The 15,479-nt window shown below is 40.7% G+C and overlaps 1 protein-coding gene across 1 annotated transcript in view; it reads right to left on the bottom strand.

Annotated features, from left to right (window-relative positions):
- The window catches only part of MYO1E (myosin IE), a 190,307-nt gene that overhangs the window by 65,574 nt on the left and 109,254 nt on the right, over positions 1 to 15,479 (bottom strand). Inside the window, exons 6-10 of the mRNA XM_081291730.1 lie at positions 14,590 to 14,679; positions 12,714 to 12,845; positions 8,721 to 8,855; positions 7,682 to 7,814; positions 2,443 to 2,639 (exon numbers count right to left, since the gene is read on the bottom strand). Of these exons, the coding sequence (XP_081147856.1) occupies positions 2,443 to 2,639; positions 7,682 to 7,814; positions 8,721 to 8,855; positions 12,714 to 12,845; positions 14,590 to 14,679 (687 nt within the window). The remainder of the gene's footprint in view (positions 1 to 2,442; positions 2,640 to 7,681; positions 7,815 to 8,720; positions 8,856 to 12,713; positions 12,846 to 14,589; positions 14,680 to 15,479) is intronic.

Raw genomic sequence — 15,479 nt, 5'->3', positions numbered from 1 at the left:
GCCAAGAAGCAAGGTTCAGGATTTAGTTTAAGCACTGTGATTTCTAAATCTGGGTTCTTGATCACTGTGACAAAAGACCATGCAATTCAATGAAATAGACTTAATAACAACCTGTAAGTCTGATGAAATAGACTTAATTCTTTTCTTTTTTTCTTTAGAGGGATAATGTCTATTTTAATTCGAAAAAAATTAATAGGGTATACAGAGGAAAACCAGTATGTGGGGGGCTGGGGATATAGCTCAGTTGGTAGAGTGCTTGCCTTGTATGCACAAGGCCCTGGGTTCAATCCCCAGCACCAAAAACAACAAGCAAACAAACAAACCAAAAAAAAAAGGAAAAGCAGTATGTGAATTCTGCTCTTAATTCTTAATAGGTATAGAATAGAGGGGGGTTGTAAGGGAGGCAGAGAACAAAGGAATACGAGATTCCTAGAGGTGGCAACCACCTGAAGTTTGGAGTATCAAATATGTTCTCCAGGCAAAGAAAAATGGTGCTTTTTTTTTTTTTTGTGAGCTAATAGTGATATACCATATTCAGCAGTACATGTCAGTTTAAATTATGCTAATTACATAGGCATTCATCCACATTTACTGAAAAAAAGAAAAAAAATGAGGAATGACAGGAAGGAAGGTGGGAAGTCTAATGCTAAAAGGTACCCTGAATAGAGCCAAGAGCTGTGGGTTCTAGTCCCAGTTTGCACCTTTCTCATTCCAGGCCTTGAGCAAATCCACCAGTCTTCAGACTCCCTGCTTGGTGAAATGAAGTTAAACGCAAGACCCTGACCTTCCCAAGCAATCTTATCCTTCAAATAGCTACAAGGAGGACACAAAGTCACCCTACCTGACCTTAACCCTTCCTAAGCTTTATAGATGTTTCCACTTGGGTTCAAAAATAGACTCCTTGGATCCAGTGGCCTTGCTGTGTCCCTTGACCAGGGTTTCCCTAGGGTTTCCTTCTAGCCTGAATACATTAAGTCAAAGAAGTAGAAGAGCTAGATATCTACAAGCTCCTATAAAAACCATATAATAGCAGTGCAGCATTGGGAAAATTCCTTAGCTTCTTTGTGCTTCACTGATTTATCTGGAAATTAGAAATAATATCTAGACTACAGAGTTGTTGTAAGAAATAAATGAGGTATTTTTTCTAAAACAATTGAACAGTGTGTGGTACGTACTGCTACCTAAAAGTTTGCTATTATTCTAGCATTAGAGGTTTCAGCGATTGACATCGAATAGCATTGGCGGTTCTATGAAGCTAAAAGACTAAATTTCGGAATATACATGTCATATATGTACATATACACTACATGCATATGCAGGCAAGTATGTATGATTATGCCACAATAAAAAACAACGGTGATCATTTTAAAATATATCCAAAAAGTCTCTGATATTCCTTCCTTTGAAAAGTGGAGCGGGCTGGGGATGTGGCTCAAGCGGTAGCGCGCTCGCCTGGTATGCGTGCGGCCCGGGTTCGATCCTCAGCACCACATACCAACAAAGATGTTGTGTCGGCCGAGAACTAGAAAATAAATATTAAAATTCTAAAAAAAAAAAAAAAAGAAAGAAAAGTGGAGCCTAATTCCCCTCCTCTTTAGTGTGGACTATACTTGTGACTTGCTTCTAATGGACTAAATTGTGGCGAAGTGATAATACTTAAATCCAAGACGAGGACATAAAAAACTTGTGGCTCATTACTCATGCTCTCTCTCTTAGTTCGTGTACTCGGGAAAACCAACAGCCAAGTTGTAAGGATATTCAAGCAACTCCATGTGGTGGCCCATGTAGCAAGGAACTGAAGCCTCCCGCCAACAACCATGGAAGGCATCCATCTTTCATAGTATCTTTAACCCTTCAACCTGATCTTTGAGTCAGGACTCCAGGCTGGGCCAATTGCAAATACATGAATTGTGAGAAATTGTGAGAAAAATAAATGCTTATTGTTTCAAGCTGCTGTGTTGTGTATTGATTGGTCACAAATCAACATGATAAATGCCACATTACTAAACCTGTAGGCTCCTAAGTTGAGAAAAGGTTCAGGACCATGGGTTTCCTCTTTTTCTGAGTCACTAGACTTGGCTTTATTAAATGTTTTGACCAGAAAAAACTGTTTAGGTTTAGCTAATGTGTCTTGCTGAACAATTCTAGAAGGAAAAGCAGGATTCCACAGCACCAGAGTGAGAGGATAGAAAGTGAAAAAGTAAGATCCTGATTACAAAGAATGAGGGCTGGGTTTGTAGTTCAGTGTAGAGTGCTTGCCTAGCAGATGTGAGGCACTGGGTTCAATTCTCAGCACCACATATAAATAAATAAAATAAAAGTCCATCAACAATTAAAAAAATATATATATATATATATATATATAAAACGAATCAAAACCCTTAGTTTTACTCCTTATAGATAAAATCTGAACATCGCTGATATCAACTTATGTTTACTTACTTCCACCAAGAAATCAAAGACACGGGCGTGCAGGGCCTTGGCAAGTGCATCCCTAGTGTAACAGGCCTGCTCCACATTGAGGGTCACATGGATGGATTCCGACTTGCCTCCCCACTTGCTATCCATCTGTCGGCTCGTTAGTTTCTCTTTTAACCGGTCCTGGTTTATGCCCAGCAGATATGCAGGAAAAGCCAAGACTATCGAACATAAAACAAAACATGATTATCTTACAGAAGTAACAACTCATCTCCCAACTCATCTTCCAAACACACGGAGGCATTTGTGTGTGTGCATAATTTATGGACACAAGGCACCTTCCACCCCCTGAAACTTCCACTCTTCTAAAGGCTGCTTATCAGCAATCCCACACACATCCACCTACTTCATTTTTCATGACCATTCTATTACATAAATAAATCCTTATGACGACGGAATCTCCATACAGATCAGTGATCCCAGAAGGATGGTAGGCCAATCCCTCCTACTGAGATCACAGTGAAGTGCTGAAAATGGACATCTATCCAAGTCTTCAGCAAGGCAGCCTGGAAGGAACTCAATTAAAAAACATTTCTTTGGCTCAAATATTGTTTTCTTCCTTTTTGGCGCAATGTTTTCACAGCATCATTTCCAAAGACCTGGAAGCACCTGTTATCGTTGAACTAATAACTACAACCAATCACCTACTGGCCAAGTGCTTACCATGTGTTATGAAATAAGGAAAGAATACAAAATATTTAAGAAATCTTGAAGAAAATCTAGATGGGTAAAGACAGTTTACTAAACAACCCTCCTTCACAGACAACAGAGTTCTGCAGGAATTTAGAATAGGAGGATATTGCTACTTGCTGCGGTAGATAGGAAGGTGTGGCATTTGGGCCAGGCCTGAAAGGATAAACAGGATTTGTATAGATGTGGAGAGGGGAAAGGGATATGCAAAGATAAAGAAGCAGGAATGCAGGAGCTGTGGTTGGGAGGTGGTCTACACTGTTGACAGCATTGGCTGTAGCAGAAAGCTAAGATGAAAAACTTAGGATGGACTCAGTGCTGGGTTCTTGAATGGTAAGAGATATCTGGGCAGGAGGCCAAAGCAGGCATCCCTAGTATAACAGGCCTGCTCCACATTGAGGGTCACATTTGAAAGAGGGACCTTGGAAGAAAATTTCCCTGGGGGTGGCAGATGGAGTGAAACAGAGGGGACTGGTGTCACTTATATCTCAGCACACATATTCTATTCTAACAACATGCAGCAGAGTAATTGTTATGGTCTTGGATAGAAAAACAGACTCTCAGGGCTTAGCAACGTATTTTGGGCCATGAAAATTACCAAGAAGAAGACTAGTTATATAGAAGGGATTTTCTTGATTTTTGTCAAAACGCTCTAATATGAATAAATGGCACCTTTCTTGGACATAAAAAGTGCTAGATTTTCCCATTATAAATGAAAGGTATTCACAGATGAAAGCACAAATTTCGAACTTGGATAAAAGTCTTCTTTTTCTGCATAAAGCTTTACCAAAATTCTCTGATAAAGGACTGTGTTAAAGACCTTATAATAATGCTCAAAAATCACAAGCCTCCTGGTAAAGGATAATCAGTTTGAAGTGCACAGATGGTGTTAAAATGTAATGGGTTGACATTTCTCAGCACACACCTTCCAAAGAGATTAAGTCAGTGAATGCAACTGAAAATGTGTAATGCCAGAACAAGGTATTTATCATGTATATGAGTATTTATCATGTACATGAGTATCATGTATATGCTTTGACTGGTGGAAGGGCTTCCTTTTCTAAAGGACACATGAAGAAAACCAAATGCGCTGATGGCCCTTTCCTTTAGTTTAGTTTTAATGCTAACCCTTCTGGAGATCTGGGTGTATCTTCCATTGAACTAAAACATCCTTTGCACAGAGTAAGGAGAGATGATGTCCACTCATCAGATTGACACAGATAGGGTTCTTGTGAAAATTAAAGAGATATTTACCTTAGAACCCAATGTACAAGAGGCCTTCATTGTCACACTGGTAATTACCACCAGCATTGGGGAGGGCCCATTTTACTAAATGTAATGGACATCATCCTCAATAGTTGATGCAAACTACATTGTTTGTCTATTTTATAAGCATGGGCTTCTCCAAAACTCATAGCCATACCAAAACCAAGGCACAGTTAAAATATCTGGTTATTATTGTCATAACCTCAGGTAAAAAACAAAAATAGGGCTAACACAAGAGTACTTGAGACCAGACAGAGTGACTGACAGACAGGTGCTACCCTTCCACCTCTTGTAATTCTTCCACAGAGCAGGCATGGCCAAAAGACTGCAGGCACTTGAAAAACAAGGCATGGAATTTGGCCAAGAACCAGAGCCACAAGCTTAGGGAAACAGCTATGAAGACTAGGGAGGAAATATATACTTGGTTTGGAAAAAATCCATGCCATGTTCTTCAAGAACAAGCTTTCATAGCCTCATATTTTTTTCAGTGGCTGCCCTGGTGCTAAAATTATAGGGCCACTTATATTGACTTCCACCAAGCTATGAATTCCATGAGGGTGGGTGAGCGTGGCTTCTTCTGAGAGTGTCAGCAAGGAAGCTTGGAGGCTTAGGGAAGATGAGGGGGGGTGAAGTAACGATTAATTAAAATGTTGCAACTTTAGTGTAGTTATTCAGAGTCATGTAAAATAAGAAGAACCCGCTAAAAGGTAATGTTTCAGCACATTTAACTAACAGAAATAGACTTCTGTTATTGCATTACGGTGTAAAGCAAAGTTGGATTTCATTTTTCCATTTAAATTTGAAGTATAGGGAAGAGAGAAAAGTAAAAAACATATCAAAACAAAATTCCTTTCTTTTATAATTTTTTTTAAATAGTAAGGTAAATATGGTTCCTTTGTCTTTGGTGTTGAGGCTCTGTGTTTTCTCATCCATTAATCATAGGGTTAAAAATAAGGGGCCTTGTCACTTGTACGTTTACTCCTCATTTTATTAAAGTAGTATTTTTTTTCTGTCTACAAACTTCTTAGGTTAATTTAGTATTTAATACCTCTTAAGAAAAACTTTTTTCCCAAAGTATGTCACTCACTACATTGATGTTGGCAGGCATATAAGTGCCTAAGTTGAGGTTTGATTGGCTTCTCAGAAACACAAAAGATTTGACTAAGAAAATTCTATATCTCTTTTGGTCTAAGGTCAAATACATGCCTAGTTTGCTTTAGTAGGCCCATTGTGATGGGATTCATAACCAATTTTTTTCCTACAATACAAAAGCTAGAGAAAAATGCTTTCTTTGATTACAAAAGCACGGATAGACTTTCCCTCTATAGATGTGTTGCATGGATAACAGGAGAAAGATAACATGGATCAAGGTTATTCGTTTCAGTAGTGTTCATTCAGAATATCAGAAACTATCTAATGCATAGCAACAGATGATGAGGTCACAAAGTCAAAATGTAACCAAGCAAAGGAACGATCTGCAGCTGTACAAGGATAAAACCCCTTATGAATGGATAAATAATAATTACTAAGATATAATAAAATGCTATATGAAAAGCAACTGCAGAATATTGTGTAATAAGTGCCCATTATCACACAAAAGCGGGGAAAAGAATGGATGTGAGTGGCTGCTCTAAACACCTAACTCCAGTTACTGCTGGGGAGGGGAACAAGTTAACTGCAGAGGGGTGCATGGGAGGACTTTTTCCATATATCCACTAAACAGTGTTAATGTATGACCAAATGAACAAAACCCAGCAATGATAGAAGAACGTTACTGGGAGAGGTGCATATTTCTTTGTTAGACCTACTTGGCTTCAAGCTCATTCTGATGTCCATTGCTTGTCCACCTTATATTCAAAGCAGTTGCCAACCCCAGGCCTTACCTATTTGGCAGAGGAGGCTACTCACTCCAGACCTCAGTGAGCAATGAAACCCTTCTTGGCTCAGCTATTCAATGGCCTGCTTGCTGGTTCAGCATCATGACTTTATTCTCAAGTATAAAGTAGCAGAAAAGGATTTTACCATCCAAGGAGCAAGAGAAAACTAGTCTATCTCCACAGACACTTCCACCAAAATAAAGCTGCCACTGTTACAAGACTAAGTGTTAATTATCTTCCTGGACACATAAGTGCATCTGTTAAATGTCAAGGATAAAGTCCATGAAGTACAGGAACACAATTATTATTATCATGATTGCTAGGTTATGTTCCTAGGTTTTATGGCCACCCTGTATATTTATAGTTTTCCATCCTCTTCCCTGGTAGACATAATTTATCCTTATCAGATAGACATCAGAAGTTAGTAAAACTTCCCTCTTTTATGAGAAAAGAAAACAAAAATATAAAAAAGAACCTTATTTGGAATGGAAATATCCCCGCTGCATTGTCAGCAATGAGTGGGATACTATTTATTACCAAGCAGCTAAATTTATCATCCTTGAAGAATGCTGAGAAAGGAAGAAATGCCTTCCTGGGTGGTTAAAGGATGTGTGGGTTCTGAGAACAGCCTGGAAAGCTGTCGATGCCTAAGAGGCAGAAGTTACGTGCATGGTATTTGTGGTGGACTGTGGGCACATGAAATCAATAATGTCTCTCTGCAAGAAGGGCCCTGAATTCTTCTCAGAGAGTAAAAATGGCCATTCAGGGCTTGAGGATGTGACTATGACACATGTGATCATTAAACATGATCATCAGAATGTGAACACAATAGTCAAAGTCCATATTCTTTCTGTGCACAGAAATCGAATCTAATCCAACCCATGGGACAAACTGAGCTTTTTCATATTTACATAAATTCAATCACTGGTTCTTCATGAATTTTAGGTGAATGAAGATTGTAAAGCCCAGTTACCAAAAAGGTTTTTATTAAGAGACTAGTCTTTGGCATTATTAAACCATTAATCTTCATTAAATGAATCGATTAATCTTTGCAACTAGATGTGAAATTCTTCCAAATTTCTTCAAAGTTAGTGATAAATTGGAACGATTTCATTAATGACCTACAATGTGGGACATGGAAAAGCTAATAGTGACAAGAGAGGCAAGAGCATAGGAGATGTCTAGTCTTTCCTAAGGCCATTTTGGTCTGCCACAGCAGGACGTGTAAGGCTTCTCATCTCTATCTGATATACGCTTGAGATTTACCATCCTTAGATCTAAGGATCTAAGCCAAGCAGAGTGGTGGGTTACTTCTGATCAGAGCTAACCACCATTCCCCTCATTCAACAACCACAGCCAGAGCTACGTACACTCCTCACTCTCTACTGCAGCATAATTGCCCACTTCTTTGAAGCTGATGTTTCCCAGGTGGAGAACCCCTGCCACTATCTGCAACACCAGCGTTTGCTCTTCTGCGAAGATCCCAATCACATTCATGGCGTGCTGAAAGAGAAAAGAGAGATTATCCAGACAAGCTGGTCACCAACTTCATAAGCATATAATCAAGAAGCACGAACTGACTTGAAGAGTTACAGTAGACATGGCTAGCCTGTGATGGCAGTGGAAAGTCCCCAAACAACGTGATCACTGACCAGTGTTCTTGCACACATTCTTCTCAGAAGTCCTGTTGGAAGGGCAGTTCTATCTTTAAACACAGCATTCCATACTCCAGGAATAAGGGAAGGAGGGATCCAGAGGAAAGACTCTCAGGGGAGTGGCAGCTGGGCATAAGTCCCCAGGGCCAGCCTCTTCCTGGGGTTGCCAACTCACCCCTCCAAGGGCACTGCTGCCTCCCTTGCCAGCCACTCCCACTAGAATCAAGAGATCATTCCCTTCGGGGAGGAATGAGAACAGATTATACTTGCAAAGGAATTTTAATTGAAAATCTCCAGGAAATCAAAGCACCATTAAAAAGCCTAGTTTCTGGTGTCCATCAAATTCTATGAAAGACAGATGCACTGTATGCATATTGGATATCCATACTCTGAGAGAGCTCTACTCTAAGACCAGTGCGCAGGCCTTCAGACCAATTGTGAAGGCCATCAGCAAAAAAGTGTGCATGTAAGTGAACTGCCCACAATAGGTTTTGCCTGATTATCAGAGCTCCTACAGAGGGACAAGGATGAACTTACTTTTTTATCCATTTCAAATCATTAGGTGGTCCTCAGGCCACTGGGCACATGACCATTAAAAGTTGTTGAAAGATAGGTCTTAAGACAAGGCATGCTTACAGTGGCACAAAGTGGTAGATCACCTGCTCTCTGCTTTGGTGACCCTTACTGCCCTTTATGCCACTGGTGATGCCCAGGTTGGAGTGCAGATTTTGCCTGGCCATATGCAGGTACTTACCAGAGTTTCTTGGAACTCCCGCTTGTCATCGATGTCATCAACCTTGTATGACCCGGAAAGGCTTAGGTAGTAATAATAATCCATGCTAGTGATACCAAGGCTATGCTTCTGCTCCGCAGAGGCCCCCTCGATGAGCTGCAGTGACAGAACATGACATGTACTATGACGTGGCCCACAAGGCACCCACAGTGACCCCACAGTTCCTGCTGCCAACATCACTGAGCCCAGGCAGAAAGGACTTTCTGCCCTGCTTTCTCAATATATGGGTTGTTCCACTGTCCAAAATATGAAGGGACTTGTGAATAAGTTATTTACTTGTAGTCCCAAACCATCTCTGCAAATTCTTTTTGGTACTGGGATTTAACCCAAGGTGCTTCACCACTGAGCCATATCCCCAAACCTTTTTCTTTTTCCTTTTTTTTTTTTTTTTAGAATGAATTTTAATGTTTATTTTTAGATTTTGTCGGACGCAACATCTTTGTTGGTATGTGGTGCTGAGGATCGAACCCGGGCCGCGCGCATGCCAGGTGAGCGCTCTACCGATTGAGCCACATCCCCAGCCCCTCTTTTTTTTTTTTATTAGCTACACATGACATTACAATGATCTTGGCAATTCAAATCTTGATACATTTGAATAATTGGGGTATAATTTCTCATTTTTCAGATTGTACAGATTGCAGAATCACACTGGTCATAGAGTCACCTATATACATACAGCAGTCATAATGTCTATTCTATTCTGCTGTCCTTCCTATCCCCCCTACTCCTCCCCTCCCCTCCCATCATTTCTCTCTATCCAATCTAATGTGACACGCTTTTTTTTTTCTTTTTCTCCTCACAACATCATACATGCATTCTGAATATTGCTTACATTGCATTGATGCCCTGGGTTTGACCCCCAGCATGGGTCAGGGGGCAAACTTTCCATCATCTCAATATTGTTTGTTGGGTTCATGCCATGGTGTCCTGGAAATGGCTTGCACAGGATGTATGCATTTCTTCCCACCTTTCTTGTGACATTTCTTTGATAGGTATGCTCCTATCGGGACTAATTTCAACCATGAATATCGGGCAAACACTGCATGTAAATGGTTTTTTCCTCCCAGGAGTTGATCGTTAAACCTTTTCCAACACACCATTGGTTGGAGCTCAGAACTAGCTTCTCCATCTCTGTCAAGTTCCTCATGCAGTCTTAGCTCCTCTGTAGCAAATAGGTGGCCTCAGCGGCATTATTAAAAATTCCAGGACAACCTGCGACATCAGGTTCCCTTTGTTGTGTTTTTTTTTTCCCTGTCTACTGAAAATGTTTGGTGACACTCCTTTCTTTCCCTACTCCCCCTGTAGTGACACCCCCCTCCACAGAAAATCTTAATTAAGCTTCTCCAGAAATCTTTACTATAATTGATTGTAGAAATATCAGCAAAAGAATTTCTACAAGAGAGTTCAATGTAGTTAAACTTCCTATTTCCTGTTGCTCTATCTTACTTCACCAGCCAGAAAGAGATCAGCACTTCAGGTGCTAGCTTTTCACAAATATTTATGGACTATCTAATATAAATAACAACATATAAAATAGTTGGTAGAAGTGTGTTTGCAAATGCAGAGTGTGATAAGAAAGACAGGTCCTTTAACAAGGCCTCTGGTCTTGAGCTGAGCTTCACAGACATGTTTACATTTCAAAGATAAGAGAAGAGGTTACTAATGGGGCTCCAAGGTAACAGTTGGCTACGGGGAGGGAAGAAAGGGGAGAAGAAGCTCTCCCCTTCTCAGGTGTTGTCCTTGAAGGGTTAACTTGCCCAGAATAGTGGAAGAAAAAGCTGTTTTTGTATGAACTTCTGCAGACTGTGAACTTCTGAGCCCCTCCCCTTACATGGTGGGTATAAAGTTCTGAAACTGCCTTAACTCGGGGTTCGGGGGGTTACTTGATTACAGTGAAAGCTATAACCTCTGAACCTGTCTGCAGCCAAATAAACCTTCTTCCTGTTTCCTATTTGGTGTCCTGCCTCATCTGTCCTCTATTCAACCCACCTGCAACAAAGAAGGTTCCTCAGCTCTTTCAAACTTCTCCCTTCGTATCACATAGTCTTTCTCACTAGTAACTTCCAATTTCCCTTTCTCCAACTCTCCTATCTACAAACATGGGGCTCTTTACCTTTGTTAAAAGCTTTTCTTTGACTCTGAACTTCCTCAGGGTGCATAATCTACTTCCTCTCTGATTTAATTATTTCTGAATTTTTAAAGTGGAGCTCGCCTCCCCACTCTTCTCACTACAGGGTGCATACTGAAAAACTTGTAGCTACATTTCACCATCTTTCCTCACCACTATGGCAAAATTCCTCTCCTGCCCACTTTCCAGTAGCTAAGCCAATTCTTAGTCCTCAGATCCCTGGCCAGCCCCATTCCCCTCCAGAGCACAGAGCATTAGAACCAGGGTGGCCCATCCCCCTGAGACTTCCCTTGGCTTTGAGGACACATCCGATCCTGGGCTTCCTTGTTTTCCTCTCACTACCTTCATGTCTCTCATCTGTGGAGGACCTAGGCATCTCTGGGTCCTGCATGGGCAATATTTTTCTCTCCACACTACTCCTATGGAGTTTCATCTATTTCACATCTTTGAGGGTTACTGTTTGTCAAACTCTGGAACCCCCAAGCTCTCTGTTCCCAGCCTCTATTTTGATACCCAACTTCCCTGATAGCTGCCACTCCTAGAAGTGGGTGGGGCCTGCATGTATTGAAAGGGATCCTGACATCCATTAAACACTTCTGTCTAGTGCTCGATAAATAACATATTGCTGTGTGTGATATGCACGACCATTTTCATTCATTCATAAATATTGCTTTGATTAATACAGTTACATGCATAAACTCAGAGAGGCTCTTGGTCATTTATGTACTTTTTCAACCAACAAACACCAACTAAAAGAATGATCTGCCATCATTAAAAACATCTTGTGGCCAGGCATGGTAGCACACGCTAGTAATCCCAGCAGCTCAGAGGGCTGAGGCAGGAGGATTGCAAATTCAAAGCCAGCCTCAGCAACCACGAGGCACTAACCAGCTCAGTGAAACCCTGTCTCTAAATAAAATACAAAATAGGGCTGGGAATATGGCTCAGTGGTTGAGTGCCCCTGAGTTCAATCCCTGGTACCAAAAAAAAAAAAAAAAAAAAAAAACCTCAAAAAAACCATCTGTGCATTGAAGAGATTGTTAGTTACTCTCAAGGATTAATTTCCTTCTAATCCAGTGATCTTCAAACCCAAAGCAAAACAGTTACCAGGCCTTTCTTCAAGAAAACTAATATGGATCCCTAATATAAAAATATTAATAAGTAAACCCAAACATTAATAATCGATAGGACATCATTATATTTTTAAATACTTAAAAACATTTTAATATAGCTGAATCAGATGGTTGCTGAAGACTGGAACATGATTTTAAAAGCATCCTGTACACTGCTCTGACCCCAAACTGTCCCTGGCTTCTAATGGTCTGAAAGGAAATTTTCTGAGTTGGCATTAAAGATCAGTTCTCCTCTCCAACAGTCCACTTGCTGAAAAGTCTGCCCTGCAAGCTGGCTGAGGCATGGCTCATGAACTGGCTTTTACCTGCCTGGCTTTTGTTTCAGTCACCCAACTTCCCTGATAGCTGCCCTCTCCACTCTCTACCCGCATTAACATCTCCCCTTTACCATCCTGGCCAAATCTCCCCACATGAATTCCCATTTGGCAAAGAATCAAACACTCCTACTTTTGTTTTGAAGTTATGTCAACATTTTTTTGATTATTTAACTTTCAGGGAATTTGCCTTGTCACTCCAATTAGAATTTATTTCCCTTGATGGCAGGGACATTTTTACAATCCTGCATATGGTAGTAATGAAGTCTCTTCAGCTTGTTAAACTGTCTACACTTGAGGACTGAGAGAAAAATAAATAAATATATATATATTAATATGGAGGAAAAAGAAATGGGAAAGAAAAGATATAAAGGGAAACCTGGTAAAATATGTGAAAACTCCGCTCTCCAGGGTTCCTCATCACCACCCTAGATTTTTCCAGAAGGAAGTTGGAGATCTTTCCACCATCTGGTTCCCCACCTGGACTGAACTGGATTTCAAAGTATTTTCCCTGCAAGAAAGTTAGGGATTTCCTTTAATGGTTGGTAAACAAAAACATAATGCTGCAAATAGGTTTTGAATATAGTATATAATTCAAGGAAATTCATAAATGAGAGACATGTTCTGAATTATTCCTAATTCTGGCCTAGACTTCCTCAATTTTTCATATCAAACAATAACCTGAGCTTCTGTCCAATCACACAATTCTGCATTCAGAGAGAATCAATCCTTCCAACCAGACTAAATAAGGATATGCTATATTCCCTGCCCATTTTCCTCCAGTAGTTACTTGCCTGCTCAACCAAAAGGTATAAAGAATGGGCCAGAAAATCCCTTGGTACACTTAATCTAACAACAGTGAACTCTGCCAACGTGTTTCAGAGGAAGTGAATTTCCCCTCTGGCAGGAGGTGAGGGGGAAAGGATGTGTACAACCCATCTATACTTTTCCCATCCTTCCAGCGAGATTATATGAAATTTTGTAATCAGATAAATAGTAAATGATGAGTTTTTGTTTTATTTTGTCCTGCTCCCTAAGGAAGGCAAAGGAATGGATGAAGGATAGCTAGAGGGTTGAATCTCATCGATTCCACTTTTATGAGGCAGGTTAAGAATGACAACTGGGGAAAAAAAGGTCAAGTGGAAAATATGTTCACATTTTCTTTCTTATTCTATCACCTAGAAACTTCAGGATAAAACAACCCAGGCACTGAGCCAAAAGATATGAGAGATAAACAAAGGAGCAAATATTCTGAATAATCCTGGGGAACAAGGAAAGTTGAAGGTGAGCCTGATTGACATAATCCACCAGGGAACTTGACAATGATTGCATGAGAACATGGTGAAGCTTCTCTTGGAAACAGAAACTTCCTTCCAAAATAAAGAGTAAAAAAGAAATTGTTTTTCTCTGAATTTCCCACTATTTATTTAAAAATGGCCCAGTATCAGCCTCACAGATGGCTCCTCACGTGCTTTAGTGCCAGACATAATCTATGGTGAAATAAGATGCGAAATCTATATAAATCAGGGCTATCGGGTAAGCATTCGTTTCTTTGTAAATGTGGCTTTCTGTCAAGGGGATTTTATTCCTGTTCTCTAATCTACCACCTCAGGAGACACTCAGACAGAAAAATGTGGAAATGGGCATTCAGAACAATGCATGGGTTGACATTTTTGTAACCTTGGGTACATAAGCCAGTGAGGAGGCACTCTGTGAGGCTAGGTCCAGTCACTTCTGAACCCATAAAGTGAATGCATAAAGCCAGAGAGGCTGGGTATGCAGTCAGCTCACTCTGACAGGGGAGGAAGCTTCTCTCCATGCACCCAGTCAGTCCAAGGATCTGCTCCTTTCACAGACCAAGCTCTGAGGAGCAAAATCATTGCTGGTGGACAGTGATCTCTGAGATACCTATTGATTCCATTCATTTCTTGTCTGGAAAAGAAGGCCTTTTCTCTAGGGAACAAGCAAAATTCCTCAGGAACCAAATCCACCACTTTCATCAATTTTTATTTCTTTAGTAAGACAACTGCTTCTGAAATTATCTTGTTTGCATCCTTGAGGCTCAAAAATAACTTGAGTCAAAGGGTAAATTTGAGCTCGATAACATGCTGCTTTAGAAAATAAAGGAAAGATTGACAAGGTGGCTTCCTGATGATATGTGAAATGCTCTTATTTCCTTGGGGACCTAGGACGTAAGTTAGGAACATCAACATCATCAATTAGGCAAATTTCTCTGAAACAGGGATGAGACTTACAAATCTGCTGGAGTTGTTGTTGCGGACGGTCTTGGCATTCCCAAAGGCCTCCAGCAGCGGATTGGACTGCAGGATGATGTCCTTCACATGCTGTCACAGCAAACAGACCACAGGTTAAGGAGGTGCAGACATCTGCCACACATGTGAAGCCGAACTTTCCCTAATGTCCTAGTTTCTGAATGCTGTAAGGAGAGAAGTCCCAAGTCATGTTTCCCTGGGAATTTCTTGAGAATCTATTCTTTCATGGCAACAGATCTGACCCTGTATGTGCGACTGGGTCTCCCAACTCCCTTGGCTTGATGCAGGATCCCCAGGAGCCAGGTTGCCACTAATAAAGCAGAATCCACAAATGTTTCTGATCTGGACCTCTATCCAGTGTGGCTACAGCTTCACTCTGCACTTCTGAGTGTGCCAGGAGTCACAGCAAGTAAGAAAGTGAAGCAACAAGGGGCATCTCCTTGCTGTGGTGATTAATTTTTCTGATCATGGCCCTTCCCAGCTCCTCCCCTGCTCAACTACAAGCAAGAGTTACCTTAAGGGAAAATTAATTAGTATCTCCTCCTCAAAGTTTTAGAAATATAATCTGGTGTTCCTCAAACTTTAATGTGCATGAATCATCTATGGATTTTGTTAAAATGCAGATGTGGATTTAGCAGGTCTGGGGCATGATCCAAGAACCTGCATTTCTCACCAGCTCCCTGGTGCTGCTGGTTTTGCCAGCATGGATCCACACTTGGGCCAATGCTGGATTTTGTGAAATAAGTCCTAGTCTCCTAAAGGGGAAGAACTTGGTTTTCAAAACACCCAAGTTCTATGCCAGACTTAAAAGTGTGCAAAAACACACCTCGGACATAAGACAGTTCAATAGATAGGATTTGATGCTGGAGAGG

This window comes from Spermophilus citellus, assembly GCF_964194105.1.
Source record: "Spermophilus citellus genome assembly, chromosome: 4".
Classification (NCBI taxonomy): domain Eukaryota; kingdom Metazoa; phylum Chordata; class Mammalia; order Rodentia; family Sciuridae; genus Spermophilus; species Spermophilus citellus.
Note: the sequence above shows the minus strand (reverse complement) of the source record. Positions and strands in the feature narration are given on the sequence as shown.